General features: G+C 46.1%; 1 protein-coding gene across 1 annotated transcript; it reads right to left on the reverse strand.

The window, feature by feature from the left end:
• Window positions 1–2: 2 nt before the first annotated feature.
• Window positions 3–27,886, reverse strand: SPINT2 (serine peptidase inhibitor, Kunitz type 2). The gene is made up of 7 exons (XM_019432086.2): window positions 27,379–27,886; window positions 7,414–7,584; window positions 4,476–4,535; window positions 3,127–3,180; window positions 2,421–2,582; window positions 2,068–2,106; window positions 3–681 (listed from the first exon to the last, which is right to left on the reverse strand). The coding sequence occupies exons 1-7, from the start codon at window positions 27,482–27,484 to the stop codon at window positions 515–517; spliced, it is 759 nt and encodes a 252-aa protein (XP_019287631.1). The 5' UTR covers window positions 27,485–27,886; the 3' UTR covers window positions 3–514.
• Between the last annotated feature and the right edge of the window lie 102 nt (window positions 27,887–27,988).

A 27,988-nucleotide genomic window follows, 5' to 3' on the forward strand; every position in this document is an offset into this window, starting at 1 on the left:
GCTGAAATTTAAGGGAAGGCCCTTTTTATTAAGCTTGTACATTTTATTCTCTTCCTTTCAGAAGCCTAATAAAAAAAAATTTGTTACTGCTTACTTAAAAAACACACACACACACACACACAAATCAAAAAACAAAGAAAGCTATTAAAACATTACTTCTGTGATGAGAAAAGACACTACAGGATTCAAGGTAAGCAAAGAAAACTAATACCTGGGGCAAAGAACTAAACTGAAGAGCAGCCGACTCTGGTTTGGGGCCAGACCACTTGCAACATGAGACAGAACCCACCTCTGAGAGGGTTTTCGAAGCAGACCCAGCCGGGAGACCAGGAAGCAGCCCTCTTACCTTCTGGAGAAATAAAGAGACCCGAAGCCCTAATGATCGCACAAATACAAACCAATCACTCTACTTTAAAAAGCACACACACATTCTGCACTTGTCTCCCCTCCCTTCCCAGGTTCTCTTCATCAACAGGGAGACCCGAGGAAGGGCGGCTTCTTGCTGGCAGGGCATTCACAGGACGTAGGTGTTCTTCACCAGCTGCTCCTTGTCGTCCCCAGAGCTCCAGACGGTGCGGAGGGTGCGCTCCTGGTTCCTCCGTGCCACCCGGATCAGGCAGACCACGGAGGCCCCCAGCAGGACAATCAGGACCATCACAAACAGCCCCACCAGGACCACCACTGGAGAGGAGAAAAAGGCCTCAGAACCGGCAGGATGAGAAGGACCACAGCCAGAGCAGGGCAGCACACAGCTCACGAAGGGTAAGGACTGGCAGCCCTTCTGCCAGACCCCCTGTGACTCCCACCTGGGAGGGTGTGGACAACTGGCACTGCCCGCCAGGGGAGTTCTCAAGGAATCTCTAGTGTCTGGAGAAGCAGGTTACTGAAAAAAGGAAGCGTCGTGCTATGTGCACACAGAGTGGGTATTTGTGTTCTCTCTGAACAAGGAAACCCCACTTCAACTCTGTATTTTCCTACCACCTCTCAGGGCAACCCATACAGGAGTCCCAAGCCAAAAACTGTGTACCATGATGTAAAAAGCACACACCTCTGGCAAGTGTGTGAACATAAAACCCCAAGGTTTTGTGTTCACACGGCACACTGACCAGCTGGAGAAAGATGTGGCCCTGCAGGTGGCTGGGGTGGTTGGTTGCCTATGGAATGAAGTAAGGGTGGAGGCAAGGGCGTATTCGGAGCGGGGCCGGGAGGGGACCCTCGTGCTAATTGCCCAGGTAAATTTAACAGTGGTTGCTCCACTGCAGTCTCACTGGTCATCGAAGATGCTTTTTTTCAGGTGGGGCCCCACCTAAAGAATGTGGCCTTCTGTGACAGCTCCCTGGCTCCCTCTCCCCTTCTGGCTACAGAACTGACAGGGGCAATTCTTTCTCTACCCCCAACCTTCCAAACCCGGGCTGTTTTCTGCACCCCCGCGCCTGGCAAACCAGATTCTAGCTTCGCTCCTCCTCTAAAACAGAGCAGACATGCAGGCCAGGTCAGGGCTCCTTAACAGGGAAATAGGTGGAAAGAGGTCAAACCAGTGTAGCAGGTCCTTTGCGCAGACACCACCATCCGTGACTCAAGCTCACAATCAGAAACAAAAGTGAGAGGAGGCCAGGTGTCTTGTCAGACCAGACTGCTTGGGGACAATAGCATTGGCCCTACCTCGCTCTGCCCACACACAGCAAGGGTTCTGCGGCTTCCTGTCACCAGTGACCAGCTCAGTACACCCCACAGCGGCAAAGTTCCCTCCAAACCTGGAGCCAGTCTCAGGCCCATGTGCAGCAGACCCCACAAGTCTTAAAATAATAGTAGGACTTGTCCTCCAGTCACCCTGGGGCTGCTTGGGCGGAGACCGCCTCCCTTCAGCCCCCATTTATTACACTGCATAGTGGGACAAACATCCACCATATGTTCCAAGCTGCCTGACCATTCTTGTGCAGAAACATGACTCTCAACCAAAAAAGGTGTTTACAGTGAAGGATTACATGTGAGGACAACAAGAGCCTGCAAAAATACAGCTGAGCTTGGTCAGGGAAAGCAGGTGGAGGAGGGCCAGAGGCTTCTTACCTTTAGTGCCATGGGGTAGGACAGGATACAACTGCTTGCCTAGAAGAGAATACACAACCCTCAGGTCAGCTCACAGCCCTCCCCACCAGAGCTGCCAGCAACTAGGTGCGCCCAGGAGGCTCTTTCTGAGGGGTTTCTTCCAGCTCTTTTGAGGGCCTTGCCACCCTGGTGGGGGCTTAGGACATGTCTGTGCAACAGCCAGGCCCAAAGCCCACCTGTTCCCCACAAGTGCGCCAGAGAATGGCAGAGTCCAACGGACAGCATTTCCAAGGCCTTCCTTTTAGGGATGGGGAAATGGACCAGTGGCCTCATCCACCCACCGTTTCTTGGCTTTAGGAATCAGCCGGGCTCACCAAAGCAGTGGTGCATGCACTCCTCCTTGGACAGATAGCTGTTTTTATTGCCCCGGCACCCTCCGTAGATGAAGTTGTCACAAGAGTTCTTCTCCACATCAAAGTACCAGCGTGGGAAGGACGCACGGCAAGGCCCAGTGACTGCTTTGGCAGTGCAGTATTCTGAGAGCGATACAATCCAAGGAGTACAGATTAGCAGGGCCCAGACGTGAAACAAAGCTGGAATGCTCCAGAGCAGTCACACTGCTGCCAACAGAGAAACAACTCTCTGCTAAAGGAACTTATAAATTACAGACGTGGCCAGCCTGGCCCAACTGACACTCCTCCATGTTTTCAGATATCTTTCTCTTTACAGCCGGACTCTGTTGCTATAGAGATCACTCTAAGTCGGGCACTGTTCTTGGTCTCAAAGAGATCTGTCGTAGGGGACTCAGAGGCAGAGCTACAGTGATCTGCCCACAGCCATGCAGGTGGTGAGAGGCAGAGCCTCACGCCATATCGCCTCTCTAAAGTCAAGCTCCCGCCTACATGCTGTGGCACATCCACTTCCTGCAGGCCTGGGGCATCCTTGTGGGTTCTACCACCTGGAAAAGGTCAGGAAGCTCTGCTCTACAACTTCTGTAGTGGAAATACTCAAGTGTGTCTCAATTCCCAACGAAGTAAGAAAACATGTTTTTTCCCCATAAATATTTTTTAAAAGTTATACCTTCGTAGTTGAAAATGTCACTGGCGAGGTCATCAGAATCCTGCCTTCTGGGAACTAAAACACAAACATCCAGATCAGGGAGGCTGGGCTGGACATAGGACACATAGCCTGGCTGGGGCTGAGTCTACAGGGCCCACTGAGGGAGCACGACACGCTGGCACCCAGCAGGAATGGAGCCCCCTCCACGGTCAGGTCTGTCACCTCCCACTCCTAACGGGCTCTACAACACACACCGGAATGAATGCTGGATGGAGAGGCCTGCCTTATGCCTCAGGGTTACTATGGAAACTAATCCCAGCCACAATTTGTGGGGCGATGAGGAAGATGGTCTTGTTCATTCATTCTCTGACATAGGGAGGCCCCTCCTTCTCCTGGGATATTTTCTTCTGAAATAGGATGGAAACCAGAGTTATCAAGCCAGTGCCTGAGATTCTGGATGACCTTGGAGACCTTCCTGTAAATAAACAGTGAACCCAGACAAAGCAATGGCTGGGACAGTCACAGGATTCCTGGCTTAGCAAAACTGGAGAGGGACTCTAACAAGCCAGCCAACCACTGAACTAATAAATGCTCACTCACACGTGAGCACCGATGTCAGAACCAGAGGGCCAAAGCCAAGGCTGCAATCAGTGCATAGCTACTGGCCCCGGGAGCTGTCCTCAAATGGGGCGGGCGGCGGGCACAGATTCCCTCCCTCCACAGCAAGTCTTGCCCAGCAGAGCCCATTGCCTGGGAACTGGCCTTCAAGAAAGCTGGGTTGGACTTGCCAGTGCATCTGGACCACTCACCCCAGGCTCCCGATACATGCAGAGTCCTTTAAGCATAAAGGAGGAATGGGGCAGCTGCTGTCAGCGCTACAAAGCAAGCTAACACAAAGCTCAGGATCAAGGACTGCAGTGGGAATGGAGGCGGGGATGGCAGAAGACAGAGGACTCAGCACAGGAGGGAGACAGCAAGGAGGACAGAGAACAAAGGAGACAGATCAGGGAAGGAGAGGTGGGGTGGGGCAGTAAAGGCAGCACAGCAGGCAGAGGCCAGCTCAGAGAGAAGGAAGGGGCCTGAGCTGTAGGCAACAGCAACATCCACAGTCCCTTGTCCTGTAGGAAGAAGCAGAGGCCAACCCAGAAGCAGTGTAGAACCCCGTGGCCCTCTTGCCCGTTGGGCAATGTGAACTTCCAGCATAAGGATGCCAGAAAGGAGCCAAAAGCTGGCAGCCCAGGCAGAAGCCCTGTTTGCCAATTCTGGATAAACAGACCAGGAGGCGGAAGCCCTTGTACTGCTCCCAAATTACAAATGTCCTCATGGTCCAGAGAGTCCTCATCATATCCTCGGTTGTTTTAAGAACCTACCACTTGGGACAGAGGAATCTGCTCCATTCCTGCTGGTGGCCAGATCGTCGATGGTGTTCTCTACAAGGGAACAAACAACATGGTGAGAAAGTGCACCTCAAGACTGCCTGGTGAAACAAAACAAAGAGAGTCCCTGAGCAGCCATGGTCCCATGCACCTCTCACAGTGACTCCCGTTTCTCCTTTATGTGGGCCCTTTGATGTACATGCTGGACCACAAGCCTGCTAGAACTTTAGAAATAAGGAACCAAGACTGCCCTTGTGGGTGAAACTTTAAGATCAACTCCCTGGGAATCAGAGCAAAGATGTATGAAGTGACTTCTAAAAAGACAGAATGGCCTCCGAGACCAAATAATCTGTTTAACTGCATTAACTCACCTAATGAATTAAAAAAGTGAGTACATAGGGGCACCAGAGTGGCTCAGTTGGTTGGGTATCCGACTTCGGCTCAGGTCGTGATCTCGCGGTCTGTGGGTTCGAGCCCCATGTCAGGCTCTGTGCTAACAGCTCAGAGCCTACAGCCTGCTTTGATGTGTCTCCTGTTCTCTCTGCCCCCTCGCCCCCGCCTTTCAAAAATGAATATTAAAAAAAAAAGTTAAAAAAAAAAGTGAGACAGTGTGAAATGTATTTAATGCCACTGTACATTTAAAAAATGGTTATAACGGGGGGTCCCTGGGTGGCTCAGTTGGTTAAGCATCCAACATCGGCTCAGGTCATGATCTCATGGTTTATGGATTTGATCCCCACATCAGGCTGTGAGCTGTCAGCACAGAGCCTGGAGCCTGCTTCAGATTCTGTGTCTCCCTCTCTCTGTGCCCCTCCCTGCCTTGTATGCTCACTCTCTCTCTCTCTCAAAAATAAATAAACTTTAAAAAAAAATTTTAAAAATGGTTGTAACGGTAAATGTTATGGTACGTATGTTTTATCTCACACATACACACCAAGTTATGGGGGGAGGGGTGGAGAGGCTAGCCCGCTAAGGAAGTACAAGGAAGTGTGGGCAGGGTCCAGGAGGGACAGAACCTGGCTCCTCCGCCTCCCCGCTGGTCCCTGCAGACCTTGTGCGGAGGCGCGGGGCCGGCCTAACCTGATGCCATTGAACATTCACATCACAAACCAGCTCCCCTTGTTCTGCCTCTGTCCACATCAAGCAACCTCCTGGGAATCTGCCTGAGAGGCTCGCCTACATGGACTACAGGTGCAGCAGGCACAGAGACCCAAGTGTCTGGTCCCCAGGGTAGTTCTGGTTCTCATTATAAATTAATAAGCTGACATTCTCATTCGGCTTCCCATAGAGGTTAGCCGCCTGGGAGAGAATATGCTGGCAAAAGACCCCGTGACTAGTTGCCCTGGCTGCTCCAGCTCTCCTCACGAGACTCAATGAAAGACTCACGAGAGAGTGCTTCAACAACACATGCAGTGGAGCCACACTCAGGTGCCAACAAATGAGCTTTCTGGGCCCTCAGACTCCGGCCCACCTCTAGGGAGACAGCTGTCTGCCTTCTCCAGCAAACACAACCACCCATGACCCCTCATGGCAACATCCTGAGTGCCCACTGTTCACTGCCTGTGTTCTTAAAACTTCCGACTGTTTTCCTGAAAAAGTAAAGAGAAACTAGAACAGGCAGGTACAATTGCGACAGTCAACTCTTGACAGAAAAGGCAGCAAAAATATTTCCCTTTAATTCCTGTTCCCATACCGGTCACAGCTGACCACAAAAAAATATAATAAATGGTATTCTCCTCAGTCACCATCTGGTAAGGTTGCCAGTTGCTCCCAAAAGGTGAGGGACTAGCCTGTATGATCCAAAAGCAATACCCAGCCCTCAGCCATCCAAATACTTGTTGAGTGTCTGCTGGGCAGCGGCACACAAAGATCAGTAAACGGTTCCTGGAGGCACTCGGTCACTGTGGACTTGTGTGCTCAAGCACGATGTTTTGAACCTCAGGCCACAGCCAAGGCCACTGTTGTTTCCCCCTCTTTATACACAACTTTAATAAGCGTATCTGACTTCTGAATGGCTCTCAAAGCCAAGAGAGATTATAGCCAGTGAATGAGGAGACATGAAACCCAACAAGGATGCAGGACCTGCCTCTGGCCCAAGGCGCACAGGCTGGCGGCACGTGGGAGTACTGAGGGCACCGGTGCGTCCTCACAGAATCCTGATCCAGGGCCTGAGCAGTGATGCCGTGCCATCAAGAAAGGATGAGAAAAGTCACGTAACAACGTTAGGGAGATCGCCGATGACATTTTATCGGCTAACCAAATCCTCAGGTCTCTAGAGCACTTGGAAGGGATCAAACCCCAGAGGACCAATGTCTCACTGCCACAGCCCTCAAGGAGGCCCTCACGGCTCAGTTCGGAGCCAGTACCCTCTGCTGTGGGGCTTTAGGTTCTTATTTAAACTATGAGGCTCTCAAAGTCAACATTCTCTTGACTCCACTGAGTCCCTCCCAGGTAAGGGCTGGGAGAAGGACAGATTCCAGAAAGTCTGTTCTGCTTTTAATCTGACTCACAACTTGGCTGGCTGGGTAAGCTCCTCAAGGCATTTGCCCCAGAGGTAAAAATAACCCAAATGCCCAGGGAGCAAGGAGGGCAACCTGTCTGAGTGGCCCTGGAGGACTCTCCTATGCCAGGCCTGGTGGGGGACTTACACTCAGCAGTGGGAGAAGGGAAGTCGGGGAGAAGAGGTGGTCATGTGGTCATGTCCCCCTCCCCCAGCTCGAGCCTGTGGCCTACTCTCCTTCTGGGAAGAGGAGGGAGAGTACTGCTGTGAAACCACTATGTGGGTGACCTTCAAACTGGGCCTTTCTTCTGCTTTTTAAAAACATCCCCCAGGTTTAGCTGTGAAGAACTAGCAAAATGCAAAAGGCATCCACAACCCAAGTTAATAAATGGTCTCTAAGTTACGCCCTTTCCCCAAGGACCACTGTCTTACCTGTGACACCAGCACATTTCTTAAGACACTCCTCCTTGGTCAAGTAATTATTGTTATTCCCTTCACAGCCGCCATACACAAACTGCTGGCAGGATCCATCGGTGACATTGTACCACCACCTAGGGAAGGAGGCCCGGCATCTTCCCACTATCTTCGAAACTCGACAGAATTCTAAAACACAAAGCAGAGAGACCAGTTGGATTCATAGGGCAATCCTGCCAACGGAGAACATGCACAGACCTGTAAGAGGAGGCCCGCTGTTTCCCAGAGCCCAGGATCCAGCACAGATTCTCCGTGAGTCGTGAGTGGTTTCTAAAGTGTTGCCATTAGGCTTAGTGATTCCTTCCTTGCACAGGAAAGAAACCCATCACCTAATAACAAAGACACCAACCCACCCAACTTAACTATACTTCAGTTGCACGTTGATTTTGTCCCTGCCTCAACTTATTAAAGACACACGAGGGGCGCCTGGGTGGCTCAATCGGTTGGGCGTCCGACCTCGGCTCAGGTCGTGATCTCACGGCTCTGTGAGTTCAAGCCCCGCATCGGGCTCTGTGCTGACACCTCAGAGCCTGGAGCCTGCTGCAGATTCTGTGTCTCCTTCTCTCTCTGCCCCCGCTCCGCTTGCTCACTCTCTCTGTCTCAAAATAAACAAACACTAAAAAAAAAAATAAAAATAAAAATAAAAAAAATTAAGACACACGACATCCAAGGTAGAAATATGGGTTTCAGGGACACCTGGGTGGCTCAGTCGGTTGGGCGTCTGACTTTCGCTCAGGTCATGATCTTGAGATTCGTGAGTTCAAGTCCCACATCAGGCTCTGTGCTAACAGCTCAGAGCCTGGAGCCTGCTAAGGATTCTGTGTCTCCCTCTCTCTCTGCCCCTCCCCTGCTTGCTCTCTTCTTTCTCTCTCAAAAATAAACATTAAAAAAAGATTAAAAAAAAAAAAAAAAAGAAATATAGCTTTCAAAGGCAAAAGAACATATCACACTTCAGGATCCTTCCGGGTATGTGCCCATCACACCAGGCATCAAGGGGGAACTTAGCACTGAAAGACCAGAGCCGGCAAGGTGAGGTCAGGAAGGACCTGGACCTGTCTTAACCTTCCTTATCCACTGTTTGCCCAAGTCAGCCACTTCACACTGAAATTTCCACACAAGCCTCAGAAGGAAGCTGCTAACCCTTGTCCCAACTCCAAAGGCAGCTGAGGGCACTCCTCCGTTCCAACACTTATAATGGCTCCCATCTGAGCATTCCAAGAGGGGCATGGGTTTCAAGGTGCCCCCAAATCTGACCCCACTCTAGTACAAAGGAAACAAACAAAAATGTCACAGAATTCCAGCCAGCTACATATACCTCCAAAAGACCTAGATATCTGCTTTCTCTTAAAAAGACAGAGGGGCGCCTGGGTGGCTCAGTCGGTTGAGCGTCCGACTTCAGCTCAGGTCACGATCTCACAGCTCATGAGTTCGAGCCCCGTGTCAGGCTCTGTGCTGACAGCTCAGAGCCTGGAGTCCACATTGGATTCTGTGTCTCCCTTTCTCTCTGCGCCTAACCCACTCGCATTCTGTCTCTGTCTCTCTCAAAAATAAAAACAAACATTTAAAAAAAAAAAAGAGAGAGAGATAAGCAAGTGCTGGAGGTCTCCTGCACCAAAATGAGCCTTTCTCCTGGAGGAGTCAGGAGGATGGAAAGCAAGTTGAAAAGGGAGTGAGCTGACAATGTGATCCAATGTCTGCCCAGTACCACCTATCATCTTTCTGGGATCATGAGTCCAAACCACCTCTCCTACTCCTTGGCCTCCACCCGTCTGTCTTCTGGCAGAAGGGCATTCCAATCTGCAGGGTGTTCAATTAACATCTCAAATAAGTTATAAGCTGTCATTTACTCTCCTCTAATTGTTTTCATGTTTGTTAGGTTTACTTCACTAACTAGGGGACAGCTTTCAAAAGCATAGGGCAAGATCTTGTTTTTCCCCAAAATATGTCTTACGTCTAATGGGCGTGAAACCAAATGTTCGACAAAACATCAATCTATGGATAAAAAAGGGTGTAGTACTGGGCAAAACAAACACCTCAAGGAACTCCCACACACACCAATAAATCACAGGTAACTAGTACAGCAGAAAAAGCATATTCTGAAGAAATTTTCTGTTAATTTGAAAGCAACCATCCATTAAAACACCAATTAAAAAGTACCTTATCTGGACACTTCATACGAGTAGAATCTTATAAATGTACAGAAAAGGCAAATCAAGAGAAACAGGAAGTAGATTAGTGTCTGCCTGGTGCTGGGCGATTGGGGGATGGTGATGACTGCAAATGGGCACAAGGATCTTTTGGGGATGATGGAAATATTCTAAAATTAATTTGTGGAGATGATTGTACACTCTGTAAATATACTAAAAATCACTGGATCGTATGCTTAAAATAACTGATTTTATGGCATGTAAATACTTTAATAAGGCAGTTAAAAAAATTAGGGGCACCTCCCGTCCGTAACACATCAACCAGAATCGGCGGATTGTGCACCTGGAGCAGATACTTTTGCTAACATGCCAAAGATCACAAAACATACACAATCAAGGCACCTGGGTGGCTCAGTTGGTTGAGCATCTGGCTCTTGATTTCAGCTCAGGTCATGATCTCACAGTTCGTGAGTTTGAGCCCCGTGTCAGGGTCTGCACAGATGGCATGGAGCCTGCTTGGGATTCTCTCTCTCCCTCTCTCTCTGCCAGCTCGCTGTCTCTCAAAAACAAAACAAACAAAAAACCATACACAGTCAACAAAGGCCCAAGGAAAATACGATAGGAAAAGGGTTCTCTGGTGTACGATCCACTCAACCCCCGTGGCTGTCAAATGTCCGAGGTGGCACCGCTATGAACAAGACAAGATGGACAAGAGCCACAGGATCCACTTATGAACCACAACTGAAAACAACATCAAGGCAGGGAGGACCCAACTGCTACAGAAGAAGCAACAGCCTATCCAGTACCCTGCCAAGCTGAGCACCCTGGAGATCACTGACTGCTTTGTGTCCTTGCTTCTTGAGCAGTTTCAGGGACAGTCTTTTTAACAAAAAACCCAAGGGAGGAATTGCACACTTTGTTTTTAATATTATTTATTTTTATTTTTGAGAGAAAGAGTACAAGCCACAGTGAGGGGTAGAGGGAGAGGAAGGGAATGGGAGAGAGAGAGAGAGAGAGAGAGAGAGAGAGAGAGAGAGAGAGACAGACAATATCTCAAGCAGGCTCCACGCTCAGCACAGAGCCCAACTCGGAGCTCAATCCCACAACCTTGGGATCATGCCCTGAGCTGAAATCAAGAGTCAGATGTTCAACTGAGCCACCCTGGTACCCCAGGAATAGCATACTTTAAATGGGTGAACTGTATAGTAGGTAAATTACATCTCAGTTAAAACAAAAACATGACACAATGTCGAACAAAGCTCAAGGCAGCCAGGGGGGAACCACCAGACACCATAACAGAGAATGCAACGGGGAGACCACTGTATCAAGGGTGGGAATTCGGTAGCTTTTCCTAAGCAAGGGAGCCGGATACACACTCTGTGCAGGTAGAGAAGGCTGAGTGTATAAAGAAGAAAGAAAAGCCTATCTAGGGATGGATAGTAGTTACCTTGGTGAAGTCCGCACTGCCCAGAATCTGGCCCTTATTTTTGTAAACTCACACGCTTACTCTTAGTGCCCCAGCTGATGAGATGCAGGGACGGTGATCCTTGCTAGCAAAGCACACAAGAGGATGCTGACGAACTGTCAAGCAGGTTGGATATATATATGAACCAGCATACCACCTCGGAAAGCAAGCTGAAATGGAGCATGTCACTTGGAGTCAGAGTAAGGAAAAGTCTACAGCAGAATTCCTATGAACATCCTTCTCCATCAGGATCTACCAGGCAGGCCAGAACCACACAGTAGACAACTCAGGACACACCTCGGTCAAGAAAACAGTCAAGATGTGCCTCTGTGACACTTCCTTTCCTGACTGCTGATACTGACTGCTGCTTCTTTGACTGGAACATTCTTTCTGTAGATGTGATGGTCCCTTCCTAACAAATCTTGCAAGGCTGAGAGGCCATTATGTCCCAGACAGCTGCTCACATCTGCTCTTAATGACCACATATTGACTTCATAGTTTAAGTTTCAGAAAACAGCCTTATTTTTAGGTTCCCTGGGTGGGGTAAGAGGGGATTGGGGGGGGGGGGGACTTCACTTTTTCCTTTGCACAGGCGAATTCAGAAATGTATCTTTATTAAGAGAAAACTTGGGACTAAAAATACAGTAAGCCTGTAAAGACAGAATGTGGACAATTACTGAAGCTGAACGATAGTCCACGTGGGCTCACAGAACTGCTTTCACCCAGGGGCGCCTGGGTGGCTCAGTCTGTTAAGCATCTGACTTCATCTCAGGTCATGATCTCTGGTTGGTGAGTTCAAGCCCCACGTTGGGCTCTGTGCTGACAGCTCAGAGCCTGGAGCCTGCTTCAGATTCTCTGTCTCCCTCTCTCTCTGCCCCTTCCCCACTCACACGCTGTTTCTCTCTCTCTCAAAAATAAACATTAAAAAAAACTATAAATAAATAAAAAGAACTGTTTTCACTATTGTTGTATACATTTGAAAATTTCTTAATAAAAACAGCTTCTCTTTTTTTACACAAATTTCATTAGAGTAGAAGAGCTCAAAGTAGCAGATTAGTTGGCTGAAGCTAGGTTCAATAAAGATGAAATTTAACCACACCCTACTGTGTCAAGACAGATCCTTTCTTTGAGTATGAAAGTACCCTGTCAAATGGAGAAAATTCTCATTTTGTCACATGCTTCTACTAACTCAACTGCTTTTAAGCCTCTATGATACAAATTTTTATTCACTAGGCTTAAGAAGTGAACTCATGAAAAAGAATTTTGGGGGGTGCCTGGGTGGCTCTTGGTTAGGTGCCAACTCTTGATTTTGGCTCAGGCTTGTGGAATCGGGCCTGGGTCGGGCTCCACACTGACAGCACGGGGCCTGCTTGGGATTCTCTCTCTCCTCTCTCTATGCCTCTGCCCCCCCCCTCCTGCTCATGTGCATGCTCTCTAAATAAATAAATAAATAAATAAATAAATAAATAAATAAATAAATAATTTTGTTTGTTTTAAAGGAGGCAATGTTCTTTTAGGAAGCACAGGCCATACATTCTCCACTCCCTTTCATTGTTCTCCAAAAGGCTTGTACAAAAAGCCAGAAATACTTTAGTATGTAACATGGCTTCCATGACTTATCATCTTCCTTTAAAAAAAAAAAAAAAAAATTACTTTTAATTAAAGTACTGTACCTTGGTAGATCCAGGTTAAAATAAAAATGAACCAAAATGGGGGTGCCTGGCTGGCTAAGTTGATGGAACATGCAATTCTTGGGGTTATGACTTCAAGCCCCAAGTTTGTTGTAGAGATTACTTAACAGCTCAAGTCATGATCTCGTGGTTCAGGGGATAGAGCCCCACATCAGGTTGTGCTGCCAGCACAGAGCCTGCTTGAGATTCTCTCTCCCCTTCTCTCTGCCCCTCCCCAGCTCGCACTATCAAAAAGTAACAAACAAGTCTTAAAAAAAAAAAAAAAGGAAAAAGGAATGTAGAGCTTTACTTATTTTTTGAAACCCCACCTATTGCCTTCACTAAGCATTATGCCAGGCACATTATGTACACTATTTTTAATAGTGGTCCAATCAGAGCCTGAGTATTAACATAACCACCCCTCAGATGGACAGAAAGAAAAAGCCACTATAGTAACAGGCAGTGGGGAAAACATGAAACTGAAGTTGCCTAAAAGCCAAAACATTCCTCAGGGCCTTCATCACAATCTGAGGGCTCAAAAGGCCAGGCCCTTTGCTGGGCCTGTTTACAGTCACACTTAATGACAAGGTCACAGACAGCACCACTGGTCAAGGCTGAGAGGAACCTGGTAGGACAAACTTTCAGGAAGTTATTCCCTAATAAATATTACTATTTAATAAAAAATAGTAATAAATATTAGTAATAAAAATTACTATTAAGAGATGACAAAACAATATATTGGTCTTAGAATAGCACTGGAAAACAATCATGAAAAATGCCTCAGGTCCTATTTGTACGCTCACAAATTCTAGTGGAAAATGAAATACATCCTGTAAGTTTTCAAAATGCAGAGTAAGAAAAATGGAAAAAAGCTGCAGAGCACCAAATGTGTATCTACTTGCTTCAGAATATGTAAAAATGGAATTCCTGTCTTTAGGAACTAGTTAACATTCTCTTGGAAAAGCATCAGAAATGGTTAAAAATCACATATTATCTGAAATATGAACCTAAATTACGAAACCCTGGCAGGCATTTTGAACATTGGCTATTATAAAATTGCCAAACAGCCTGGTCTTTGCCATGAAAAACAGGTTCCTCTGGTTCTAAAGTCACTAGAGCTTTAACCAAGACAACAAACCAAAGGCTCAGACACCTTCACTCCATGTGCAATGGGCTGGAATAACCTGCTGTCACCTGCTAACAAGGACATCATAGGAATTTTAGGCTCCCAGGCACTACCAATTTCATTTAACTCTACAGGCTTAAGACAGTATCTAATTCTCCAAAAATGTATAGTTGTAGCTGTGCCTACTCTAAAAAAATTAAGTTAATAAACCATTTCAAATATTCTGAAAACCGGAGAACATACCATAACACAAGTATATCTACTTCTCAGCGTTAACAAATTCTAACCTTTGTATACCCCTTACTTCAATCCCACCTTCTCTCTCTCCCCTGAATAAACAACTGCCTTGAACTTGGTGTTTTCTTTTATTCATGTGTTTATACACAGATTAAGTTTACTTCTAAAACAAGCAAAAAGAACTTTCCTAGGAGTCTAGCCTTTGACAGGCTTTTTACTCCCATGGGTGCTACAGACTAAAGAACCCTGACTTCTTTATTTTTATTTATTTTTTAAATCTACTTCCTAGTTAGTTAGCATATAGTGCAATAATGATTTCAGGAGTAGATTCCAGTGATTCATCCCCTATGTATGACACCCAGTGCTCATCCCAACAAGTGTCCTCCCTAATGCCCCTTGCCCATTTAGCCCATCCCTCCACCCACAACCCCTCCAGCAACCATCAGTTTGTTCTCTATATTTAAGAGTCTCTTATGTTTTGTCCCCCTCCCTGTTTTTATATTATTTTTGGTTCCGTTCCCTTATGTCCATCTGTTGTTTATATTATTTTTTTTAATTTTTAAGAGAGAGAGACAGAGTGCTACCAGGGGAGGGGCAGAGAGAGAGAGAAGGAGAGACACAGAGTCTGAAGCAAACTCCAGGTTCTGAGCTGTCAGCACAGAGCCCAATGTGGGGCTTAAACTCACAAGCCGTGAGATCATGACCTTAGCTGAAGTCGGACACTTAACCGACTGAGCCACCCAAATGCCCATTTTGCTGATAGCGCTGCTATAAACATTAGAGTGCACGCGTCCCTTCGAAACAGCACACATGTATTTTGATTTGTATTTCCCTGATGATGAGTGATGTTGAGCATCTTTTCATGTGTCTGTTAGCTATCCGGATGCCTTCTTTGGAAAAGTGTCTACTCCTGTCTTTTGCCCATTTCTTCACTGGATTATTTGTTTTTTGGGTGTTGAGTTTGAAAGTTCTTTATAGATTTTGGATACTAACCCTTTATCTGATATTTCATTTGCAAATACCTTCTCCCATTCCATCAGTTGCCTTTTAGTTTTGCTGACTGTTTCCTTTGCTGTGCAGGTTTTTACATTGACGAGATCACAATAGTTCACTTTTGCTTTTGTTTCCCTTGCCTCTGGAAACATGTTAAGTAAGAAGTTGCTGCGGCTGAGAACAAAGAAGTTTTTGCCTGCTTTTTCCTCTAGGATTTTGATGGTTTTCTGTCTTATGTTTAGGTCTTTCATTCATTTTGAGTTTATTTTTGTGTATGGTATAAGAAAGTGGTCCAGGTTCATTCTTCTGTATGTTGCTGTCCAGTTTTCCCAACCTTTGCTGAACAGACTGTCTTTATTCCATTGGATATTCTTTCCTGCTTTGTCAAAGATTAGTTGGCCATACATTTGTGGGTCCATTTCTGGGTTCTCTATTCTGTTCCACTGATCGAAGTGTCTGTTTTTGTGCCAGTACCATACTGTCTTGATAATTACAGCTTTGTCTTACATCTTGAAGTTGGGAATTGTGATGCCTCCAGCTTTGTGAACAACCCTGACTCCTTGCTTCACTGTTATGCCTGAGACCAGGCCAAAAAGCCTGGGATCATCTCACAAGCCTGAAGTCACTCATAAAATGGTCCTTTTCCTCCCACCCATCTGTTTATCTAGAGCAAAGCTCAGAAAACATTTTTTATACCTGGCCAAATAGTGAACACAGCCAGTACTTGCTTTGCATGAAAGTATGGAAACCAACTTCATGACCTTTAAACTTGTTTGTCAAAACATTAAAAATTGTGGGTTAAAAATGTATAGAATGAACAGTAAAATTAATATTTACTTAGTACAATGTGGCTAAAACATTAGAAACTTGAGAATTAAAGTGTTTAAATTTCTTTGCAAAAAAAAAAAAAAATTACCAAGAGTAGCTTGAACAGTGCTTGTGATGGTCTTTAGTCCTATAACTTCTGATCATGGAGCAAGCATCGTTTCAATTAGTCTTAGTGAACTGTCACACATCTTTCTAGGTTTGGATCAGCTCCCAACATTTTATCCTTTCTCTTTCAATATCACAACTGCTCTGAGAGGTGCTTTACTTTTTGTGGGTTTTTTTTGCCAGTGGTACTTCCACTGGAACATCATTGTTTTTGTCACCACTTTCCTTGTTTCTGTTGATACGTGGACCCTCACTAGGCTTCTCTGGCTGCACATCCAGTCTTCCAAATCAAGGCAGTTTCGACATTCCCAAAGTAAGCGAGTTCTTCTATCACTCCGCTTATGCTCCATTGGAATTTTTTGTTTTTCATTTTTTTAATGTTTATTTATTTTTGAGAGAGAGAGAGAGAGACCAAGTATGAGCCAGGGAGGAGCAGAGAGAGAGGCACACACAGAATCCAAAGCAGGCTCCAGGCTCCAAGCTGTCAGCACAAGCCCAATGCGGGGCTCGAACTTATGAACTCGTGAACGGTGAGATCATGACCTCAGCCGAAGTCGGACGCTCAACTGACTGAGTCACCCAGGTGCCCCTGTTCCACTGGAATTTTGCTTCCAGCATTACCACTTTTTCTCTTTGTTGCACTTTTCATCTTTTTTGGTCAATTCCCTTTATTGATTAACCACAGGTTAATCAACTGGAACACGGGTTTATTACTAGGAAACAAGGAGGCAAGAAAACCACATGATTTGCTGTGTGTGTAAACTGAGTAACAGATATACAGTGATCAATCACCATGCATATATGTCATTTACATAGTGATCTGTGACCGAAGAGCTGAAACTTGTACTTTATCCAAGTACCCAGAGTTAATATACTTGGTAACTAAAATCCGTGCGTGCCAGAAACCATGCAAAACAGGGATTGCCTTTATTTCAGACTTTGTGGGTCACAATCTGTTCTAACTACTCAACTGCAGCATTGTAGCATGAAGGCAGCCTTCGACAAACATGTAAATGAATGACCATGGCTGTCATTTCAGTAAAACCTTCTTTATGGGCACTAAAATTTTATTTCATGTAACTTTTACTGATTCTTGATTTTTTCAAACATTAAAAAATGTAAATAGCTCTTAGGCCATACGCAGGCAGCAACCATGATACCGTTTAATCTCTTCTTTAGAGAGTGTTTATAAAAACACCCAGTTCAGATTTTCCACCCTGTCATTACAGAACTCAGCAAGCCTTATACGTGCAGTCAGAAGCTATCAAATAGACTCCTAGGGTTCACATTTCTTATAACAACACTGACCATGCATTCCTCAGGTTTTTCCTTTGCCAAGAACACTGTAGCATACCCTCCCATTGCTAAAAACAGCACTACTCTTTCCATTAAAGCAACTTAAAATTCTAAAGACAATGATGAAAGAGAAATTACCTGTTATAATAATTCTCAGACATTTGAAAATCTTATTTTACACACAAAAAATAAGAGCACAGTTCACTCCTCAGTATCAAAAAGCAAATAAAGCAATCAAGAGTCATTTAATCCAAGTGTTTCAAACAACAGGGGCAACGGTTACCACATTCCCAGAGGGCTTGGTGTTCGCAGACCTACAACAGCTGAAAATTCACCATCAAGACATCTTATTTGTTCTGGTTAAGTAACTTGTAAGACATGCACATAACAGCGCTGTTAAAGACAGGCAAATATGTGTGTGCTGGTATAGAAAAATGTCTAAGACTGAGGAGAAAAACAGGAGAATGGTTTATGTATTGTAATTGCTTTCTAAACTTTTAATTTAGACACGTGTATGAATTTACCTTTAAGGAAAGGAACTGAAGGAGGGAGAGAGACTTTTCCAGTTTTTTTCCATCCAGAATACACAGTGTGAGTATTCTAATCTTGTGAATACATTACTTTTTGTTGTTGTTGTTGTTAAGGGTCAGCAGTGTTTTTCTCAGGATAGTGGAATATGGTCCCTGCTGTGTAAAATTTTCAGTTAAAGGGGCACCTGGGTGGCTCAGTCTGTAAAGCGCCTGACTTTGGCTCAGGTCATGATCTCATGGCTTGTGAGTTTGAGCCCCACGTTGGGCTCTGTGCTGACAGCTCAGAGCCTGGAGCCTGCTTCGGATTCTGTGTTCCTCTCTAGTTCTGCCCCTCCCCTGCTCGTGTGTGCGCGGGCGCTCTCTCTCTCTCAAGAATAAATAAAACATTTTTAAAAATTAAAACAAATAAAACAAAATAAAAATTTTGGTTAAAAATTTTAAACTACATGAGAAATAAAATTGAATGTGCTAAATTCCTTAGGATCTTGAGCAGTATGAAGCAACAAGTGTTTGGTGAATAGCTATTGTATGTAAACAGGGTCACCATACAATGTACCCTCCAGATGAGGACATTTTTCAGAATGAAAGGGGGCATTCTTAATAGTCACTCTGTGACATAAAGTGGCATAAATTGGAACCCTCCAAGGTAAACTGGGCTGAGTAGTCATCCCTAGAAAGCATTGACTGAGGATGCGGTCTTTTGCCCTTCAGGGGTTTATAATTAGAACAAGGCTCGCTTGGGCAGAAAAACAAAAGTCAAAAAAATCACATAACATAAAATATTTCAATCACATTACAAGCCCTGAAATTCAAAGGGCTTGTAAGCCAACACAAGGTACAAAGGAAATGACCAAAGGTTCTGGTATGGGAAGTGACACATATGAAAGTCATTTGGAAAAAGTGTGTAGGACAGATCCTCATTCTGGTAAAGGATCTATGTGTGGAGGGATCCCTGGCTGCCATTATTATCCACTGTCTTACCTAACGCAGTCTTCCTAACCTCCCTGTTTTTTTCCTCATTCATAACATGGGAACAACAGTACATTCAATAAACACATACTAACCTAACAATAAAGCTGGAAAATGTATAAACCCCATATTCTTTTTTTTTTTTGAGAGAGAGCCTGTGTGTAAGCAGGAGAGAGGGACAGAGGTGGGGAGGGGAGAAGGGGAGGGAGAGGGAGAGAGAGGAAGAGAATCCCAAGCGTCTGCTTGGATCCTCAGTGAGGAGCCCAACCCCACAACCCTGGGATTATGACCTGAGACGAAATCATGAGTTGGATGCTCAACCAACTAAGCCACCCAGGCGCCCCTAAACCCGTATTCTTTAATTCAGCAAGCCACATGTTCACTGATTTAGGCCTGGCTGGTTTAAAAAAAAAAAAATCCTGCAGATTTTAGAAGCTTGGAATATATAAATGGAAGAATCTTGGGGGGCTCAGGAAGATAAAGCAAAGCTCTGATTGTGAATCCAGTGTAGCTGTGACATAGTAAGAGATAGATTTGGTCACTGCCCCCCGCCCCCCGCCCCCCCAACCGCACCTTCAGACACAGAGGTTTCTAAAATCCTTGTGGTTTCTTGAGTGCTAGGAGCACCTTTGTTCTAATAATTGGTCTTTGACCTGGGTTCCTAACACAAGAGTTAAGAGCCTGGTAATCTCTGGAGTGATAATGAGATGACTGGTGGCTGGGGGGCCCCTATATAGCTTCTGGATGGGGGCTGGTTTTCAGAAAGACAAAGGCAAGATTGAAGGGTTGGAACTTTCAGCCCCACCCTCATCCTCTAGGAAGAGGAGGTGAAAGGGAGTTTCAGTTAATCAATCATGCCCACAGGATGAAGCTTCAGTAAAAAAACCCTAACTGAAGGGGTTAGGAGAGATGGGTTGGTGAACACATCATGTACCAGGAGGGTGGCTCACCCTGAACTCCACGAGGACAGAAGCTTCTGTGCTGGGGACCCTCCCCAGACCCTTTACTCCAGATCTTCATCTGGCCATTCATCTGTATGTAAATGTATCCTGGAGTTCTGTGACCCATTGTAGCAAATTACTGAACCCAAAGGGGTTGTGGGAACCCTTGATTTATAGCAAGTAGGTCAGAAGTACAGGTGACAACTTAGGACTTTCAATTGAAGATGGGGGAGGGGGCAGTCTTGTGGGACTGAGCTGGTAATCTTCGGGGTCTGTGCTAACTCCAGGGAGTCGGTGTCAGAAGTGAGTTAAATAGGTGTTCACTTAGAACTGGAAAACTGCTTGATGTGGAAAAGCCCATTCATCTGGTGTCAGAAATACTCTGCAGAAAACAGGAGAGTTTTCTCTTTAAAATCCATTTCGTTTAGGGTAAAACTAAGAATGTGAGCAAGAGAACTATCTTGAGGACATTATAAATATAACTCAGCCCAAGATGAAGTGAGGGTCTCTCTGTGTGATTTACACATATTCTGGATATAGTTAGTATAAAAGTGTTTTTCGGCAAATTTGTTAGCAAAAAGTCCCCTTTTGTGACATCTAGACTTGTATCGCCTGGTCTGGAATACACTATTAATCTTGAGGCTGCTTTGACAGCAACTTGTCTGGGAAAGGGCATTCACTCACTGAAACTTGAATTCACTGGTTAGCAGTAAAGTAAGGAGGCTCAGTCAGTTTCTCCTCCATAGGCTCCACTGAGATACATTCTGCGGGTGCGGATGGATGCAGTTCTTAACAACTCAAATGGGAGGAATATCTTTGACCCACCGACCAAAAACATAAACAGTGTTAAAGATTAAAGGAGTTTTGTATTCCATTATAAGCACAAAGCTTTGAATAAGTAGTAGATATTATATTTTTATGAAGGCCAGACCAATAAAGGGACAGTGGGAATGAAGATAAAAAAGAATGACACAGTTCACTCGAAAGTCCAACCGAATATGATGACTGATGCGACCCAGGGATAAGGAAGACCAGAAGTACCACCTCAAGCTGGAGTTGATCAAACCAACTCAACCATCAGCACTCCTCCCTTTGTTTCTCTGCTGTGTGACCATTTCCATGCTTAAAGTGACACCATCCCTTATCTGCACCCATAGTAAGACAATGGCAAACTATCACATGGATCAAAGTCCTGCAACTGCACGTTACTGGAGATTAAGAGTTCAGAGCCTGGGGAAAATAAAAACACAAATGCCCTGGTTACCCATTTGGACCTTCAAGTATCTTTTCACCAAGGAACGAGAGAATTTTAAAAGTTCTGTGTAAGTGGAGAAGTACTGAATATCAGAGATGAACTCTTGGCTGTTTTAATTCTACCATGCCAAATTCCAAAGTTGACATTTATTCTGTGACCAGCCTTATTTGAAAGTGATCTATAAATCCACGTATCTTGGTTAGCTGGGCAGGTTCTATATACTTAAGTGCTTCTGTTTTCAGTACAGAAAACTACCCATCTCCTCTAGGTTTGGGTGCCTGGAAGTTGTCATTATTAGGATAAGTAATTCAGAAACTTCAAAATAACTGCTAGGTATTTATAAGGAAAGAACATTTACAATGACAAACCCAACTTAAATTATAAGACTCATAAAATCTTGTTTTAGATATAAAATCTTGGCATTTTAGATATAACATTTTGATACATAAGTTTACATTTTATAAACACCAACACCATGCAAACCACCATTCCTACCCACTGTCACCTCATATTCATCACTCACACAAGACTATAAATTCCACCCTTACCTAAATCTGTAACTAGAATCACAGTAGCCCATCTGAATAACTTGGAAGGAAAGTTTCAATGTCTTTAATGGGTGGGACTCCCTGTTAATTCACATTCAGGGAGGGTGGGCACCTGGGTGGTTCAGTCGGTTAAGCATCCAACTTCAGCTCAGGTCATGATCTCACGGTTTGCGAGTTTGAGCCCCGCATCGGGCTCTGTGCTGAGAGCTCGGAGCCTGGAGCCTGGAGCCTGGAGCCTGGAGCCTGGAGCCTGCTTTGGATTCTGTGTCTCCCTCTCTCTCTGCTCGTCCCCTGCTCATGCTCTCTGTCTCTCTCTCTCTCAAAAATAAATAAACATTAAAAAAAATTTTTTTTAATTCACATTCAGGAATTCTTAACATTTTCTGAATAGTGGTCCATTTTCACATATTGATCAAAACTAATAAATCCTCTCCTTAGAACAGTGTTTCTCGATTTTTTTCCATTATCACCCCCTAAAGACCTTTTTAGAAATGTTTCCCTAATCACCCCATTAAATTTCAATACCACGGACATACTGTATACTTATTTATGTGCAGTGGCCATTTGAAAGGTCATTATTGATAAAATCTAGTATTTTTTCACCTGCTTAAGGGCATGCTCTAGACTCTAAATGGCAGACGTAAAGACACACACAAAATATGACCTATGAACTCAAGGACTTCAGAAGCCATGGACCCAGGACCCTTTTGGTGAGATCCATCTCAAACACTAGTGTGTAAAACAGCTTAAATTCTTGCCCTCATCTCAAAAATGGATTTCTAATAATGGAAAATGTACTTCAAATAATTTCAAAGTTACCGGGACTCAGCATCCATGTTCCAGCGTTCCTTTTCAGTTTTCAAAAGATCTTGTCAGAAACAACACGTGAAAGGACATTGTGACCAGGACTGCACAAAGACACCCATAATCCTCATGCTAATACTTCTGGGGTCATCTGTGAAATCTGCCTTAGTCATGTCACCAGTAGGCCACCGGGCTTCCTGGGGTTGATGAAGTCATTTCAGTGTGACCCCTCCAGGCTTCTCTCCCCTCTCACATGAATCACGGGCTACCTCACCACTCAGCTAGCCTCGGTCTAGCCTCAGCACGTAGCAGAGGCTCGGCTTCCAGGCCAACTACCTCAAGACAAGCCTGAGAGTTGCAATGACTTTGGGGATAGGTGAAATGAGGAGTGCTCCAGGAGCCAGGTGAAAGAGAAGTTTGCTTTCTCTATCACAGGCCAAGCTCTCAAATGCTGACCAGAGCAAAGGAATGTTTCTGGTGGAAAGGGGCTGCGTTGCCCTCAGTGGACCTGAAAGTAAGGCCCTCATTGTCTTTAGAGACTGTTATCATTTGTATCTCAAAGGCCATGTTTTCAATACTAAGACACACCAAACCACATCTTACTGTTCTTACAGTACTTGTCACCACATATATATTCACTGTTTGTTTGTTTACTGTATTGTCCTCCTCTCCGAGGTAGGTGCCATGGATCAGGAGGTCATTTGTTTTGTTCAGTGCTATTTCCAGCGCCTGAAATTACTGTACCTGGCACTTGGTAAGTGTTCAATAAATACGTCTTGAATAAATCAATGAATAAATATTTCAGACTGTCCTGGAATCAAACTGTCTCGACAGCAAGCAAAACAAGTGCTTCTTCTGTGAAGGGCAAAAATACAAGACGCTACTTGGGAGAACCCTCAGCTGATCACCAACACCAACTGCACGTTAGCTCTCATCTGTCAGATCTCCAACCACTCAGTTTACAACCATCTGTGGGGGTGAAGAGAAGAGAAAGGAGTGGTGACTAATAACATGCTTACTGGAGAAGTGCTGGAAAGTTTGACCATTCAGTCAAAGTTCTGGGGGAACTGTAATTAACCCAAGAGGTTGATGGAAACTGAAGATCACTTGAAAGTGCAGTGGAGGCTCTCAAATGAAGGCTGCTGAACTTTTCTCTAGTGGAAATTCCCAAGAACAATCAACAAAGGACTATGAGCCCAGTAACCATTAATGTGAGTTCTGATGCCCACGTTCAGGCATAAAGTCACTGGCAGCAGGAACTACATTTAAACTTCCCAAAGGAATTGCTGAGGTTCTATTCTGAAAAGGAATACACAGTTGACTTTCCTCTTTATGATTTTCTTAATAACATTTTCTTTTCTCTAGGTTACTTTATTCTAAGAATACGGTATTTAATACATATACAAAATATGTGTTAATTAACTGCTTATATTATTGATAAGTCAACAGCAGGCTATTAGTAGGTTAAGTTTTGGGGGAACTAATCAAAAGTTCCATGTGGATTTTCAACTGTACCCTGTGCTGGTCAAGGGCCAAATGTATTATCTGCCCTTGTACTGATCAAAATTAAAATTACGTATTTTGGGGCACTCCAAGTAACAGGATTTATCACCTAGGACGATATTTAAAAAATCACACACATATGTGCCCACCTGATAAGGGCTTTTCCCTTGCTAACAGCGATGATACACACACACATACCACACTGTACAATTTATAAGGAGCTGTTATTTTTTTTTTTACCTCCATTTACTAAGTGGGGCACATATTTTCTTTAATATTTATTTTTATGTATTTTTGAGAGAGAGAGAAACAGTGAATGAGGGAGGGGCAGAGAGGGAGAATCCCAAGCAGGCTCTACACTGTCAGCCTGATGCAGGGTTCAAACCGTGAGATCATGAGCAAAAACCAAGAGCCAAAATCAAGAGTCATACACTTAACCAACTGAGCCACCCAGGCGCCCCAAAATTGGGCATATTCTTAAGATGGGGGGCGTGGTGTCACAACTCAAATGCTTAGAGATACAGTGGGCAGGCCAAGTGCATAAAGACTGAGGGAGAGTAGTCTATGCCCTTTCCAAAGGAGCACTATAGGAGCTATGTGGGAACACTGACCTGGTGCTGCTCATCTTCACATTTTTCAGGCAGAGCCCCAAGACAAATTTTTCCATAAAAAATTCCCCAGTTCTACAAACTATACAAGTCACATAAAGCCTGTTTGAGGCCTCTTGGGAATGAACAGTTTATAATCTGTGTGTTTTCCACGGCAAACTGGCACTCTCCCTGAATGCTAGAAACACCCAGAGCAGCACCAGCTCTTCCCCACCTCCATCGGCAGAGGTCTGGAGTCAGGACACTGTCTAGCCTGCAAGTGTCACTACATCCCATGCCCCTTCCTATCCGCCCTCCAACACCCAGCACCTGCTCAACATTGTCAGTCTTGAAACCACATGACACTCCTATCACCTGCTTATCACATCAGCCACAGACTCCTGAATTACCCCCCTTGTCCCCATACATCCTGTTTTGTTCCCATCTCTCTTCTCCCTAACTCCCGGGGTTTCCAGGACTTACCAACTACTGTAAGCAAAAATCTTTCATTTCCTCAATCTTCTTTCTCAACATTCTCGTCACTTTCTTACTCTAACCAAACTCCGCTCTCCCCTGAGGACATGCCTTCTCTTGTGCCCTTCCAAGAGAGTAGGGCTCCTTGCTCCTGGAACTGCTTCTACACCATTCTCCTCCTGCCCTCTCAAACCCTAGCCATTAATCTCATCATTAAAGTAGATTATACCCCACCCTGTGTATCACCTGCTAACTGAGATCACTACTCCTCACTTCATGACTTCAGCTCTCAGTTCACGGTCTTCCACGCTGCCTCTCATTCTCAGTGATTTCCACACCCAGGTAGGTGACCCTCGAACCATCCTGGCCTCATACTCATCTAGTGGCACCTATGCAGTTGCAAGTGGCTGGAGAAACACCTCGCTCTGAGTGGAAGACCTTGCTGCCTGAGAAAAATCAAAGCAATCAGAGGAAAGCGGGGTGGGGAATCAAAACTACCTCCTGCCTCAAATTAAACTATCTGAAAGCTTTCAAACAAACAGAACTTCAGATAAGCAAGGTCGTTAGTTCACACAGCCAGACAGCAGTACTTGTGAAAGGTCAGGAGGTCCAGCCGTCTACAGCAACCAGAAAGGCCACTGGGAAAAGAGAAGGCGTGACTCTGTCAATTACTATTGTGTGACCTGAGGCAAGACCTGTAACTTCACCACCAAACCAGGTTGTTTCAAGGATTAAACAACACACGGGAGCTCAGAGTAAGCAAGAGGTTAACCCTAAACTCAGTTTTGAGAAAATCCAGGCCAGGTAACTGGAAGGTACATCCTAACATAATCACATCACTGAAAAAAGTCCAGGAGTACTGTCAAATTCTAGTTCAGGTTGCAAGAATGATCAACGCTTGTATTCTTGATTCCTTAACCTACGGACTTAATCCTCTCCCACCAACCCGTGATATCCCCGTTAGCTCATTTTTCCTGCCTCCAGTGTAGGGACATTAACAGTCTTCTGAAGTCACCACAGGTGATGACTTGGTGTGCACACATCCCTTCTCTCCTTCCACCCAAAATGCTGGCCTATAAAGCCCCCTGGCTCCTCCCGACTTCTCCCACCTCATATCCTCCTCCAATTATCTCCCCACCCCCACCCCCTCCTGCTCCAGCTATGATGGTTCTCTGTCTTTTCCTTGAATACCCCCAGGCTTGCCCCCCACCTCAAAGCCTTTGTACTCCATCACCTCCAACTGGACTCTCATCCACAAGGTTCTTATGTGGCTGCTGCCTCCTCATTCTTGTTAGGGCTCAAGATGTCACCCTCCTCAGAGAGACGTCCCCTGACCACCTGAGCTGAGCAGCCCCCATCATCTTACATCATCCTGTTGTGTACTTCACCTTGTTCATTTACTTCTTAGTAACTTAATACTGCGGTGGCTGCTCTTTATCTAAATGTTTACCTACTCACTGTCTCGGTCCCCACCCCCCCACCCCCCCCCCCCCAACTAAAATATAAGCTCTCCAAGTGCAGGGACCTGGCTTGTTGGAAGTTACAAATGTGCCACTGGTGCCAGCACCATCCCTGACATATAGCAGGGGCTCAATAAGTTTTGCTGAATCAATGAATTCTTCTTTCAAAAGTGTTCCCCCCCCCCCCCCCCCCCCCACAAAGCCTGGCTGTCCTTGTCTGAAGCAGTTGAGATTATAACACTTGTTCAAAAAGACGTTTCAGGCCAAACTTCCGTAAAATGTAGAGGTTTAACATTGGGCCTTGTTCTCCGCCAGCTTCTAAGGACCAGTTTCACAAACCCAACCCCAGCTTCTCAATGCCAATACTCTTCTTATACCAAAGGGCCCAGTCTTGCACCCTGGTAACGTTTCTCCCCTCCAACATTTTTGCTTTGCTTCTCCTTCCTTTGAAACACCTTTCTTTTTGGAGGCGCTCTACTGCAAATTTCTCCGGGGGCGGTCGTCCAATATCCAAAGAGGTGGGCGAGGGGGCTTTTTGTCAGAGGCTAAAACTGCGTCACCTAATCCAACCCCCTCTCAGGCTTGGCCTCCCTGGGCTTTTCTGGGCCATGGAACTTTCCTCTGACAGGAAGTGGCTGGTCTTCTGTTGAGCCTCTCACCCTTTTCCTGTTGGCCAGTGCCACTCCTTCTTGGTCACTAGCCCTAGTCTCCTCCCTCACCCGCAGGAAACTTTACCAACCCGGGCTCCGCCGCTCGTCCTCACTCCCAAAGGCTCCCAAACCTCTTCCCCAGACTCAATCTCCCGCAGCCGGCTCCACCACGCCCCCGCTCCACCAGGTCGCCCCCAATTTCCTCTCCCACCAATTCGCCCTGATCATACCTCACCCAAGGCCCTTCGCACCCCAACGCAGCCGCCAGACCCTAATGTCCCACCCTCGGCCTCTCTGCCTCCCGCTCCTCCCAGGAGACCCTCCCGGGCCCTCACCGTGGACGCTACGTTCTCCGTCGGCCGCCTCAGCCCCGAAAAGGAGCAGCGAGGCCAGCAGGGCGAGGAGCACCCCGCACCGCCTTGGCCCACACAGCTGCGCCATGACGGGCTCCACCCGGCAGCGCAGGCGAAGCCTCAAGCGGCTGGCCGTTAGGGTCTCGCGATCAGGTGCGGGAAGACCCTTGCCGCGCACGCGCACTGGGGAGCCTCGTGTTCAGGTGCTGGCGCTCCCAGAGGGTCTGCGAGGTGCCGCCCTGGCGCTCCCGCCGGAGTCTCGGGGACTACCCCTTGTCGGACCTTCGGTGCGCGGACGGTCTGTCCGCTACGCCCACGACGCTTCAGCCCGCCTCTCTCTCGTTCCTTGCCTCCGGCGACCCTTCGCCGACTCTCCCACCGTTCAGACCCCCACCACACCCACAAGCGCTCGGTGGGCGGTAGAGCCAATGGCGGGCGCCTCGAAGCAGCTCCCGAAGGTGGCCGGCCGGGGAGGGGGCGGGGCGCACCTGGCGAGGCGGAGCACGCAGAGCGCAGGCGCAGGGAGCAGGCACCTGGGCGGCAGTCCTCCTCCCCCGGAGCACCTGCGCCGGCCCCAGGATTGGGGGAAAGG

Source organism: Panthera pardus, unplaced genomic scaffold, assembly GCF_024362965.1.
Source record: "Panthera pardus isolate Hobbes unplaced genomic scaffold, ASM2436296v1 HiC_scaffold_18, whole genome shotgun sequence".
NCBI lineage: Eukaryota > Metazoa > Chordata > Mammalia > Carnivora > Felidae > Panthera > Panthera pardus.

Coding starts and splice junctions, on each gene's coding strand:
- SPINT2 (XM_019432086.2), bottom strand. CDS start 27,484: ATGGCGCAGCTGTGTGGGCCAAGGCGGTGCGGGGTGCTCCTCGCCCTG. Junction 2,583..3,126: donor TGACATTTTCAACTACGAAG/GTATAACTTTTA, acceptor TATCGCTCTCAG/AATACTGCACTGCCAAAGCA. Junction 682..2,067: donor CCTACCCCATGGCACTAAAG/GTAAGAAGCCTC, acceptor TCTCCTCTCCAG/TGGTGGTCCTGGTGGGGCTG.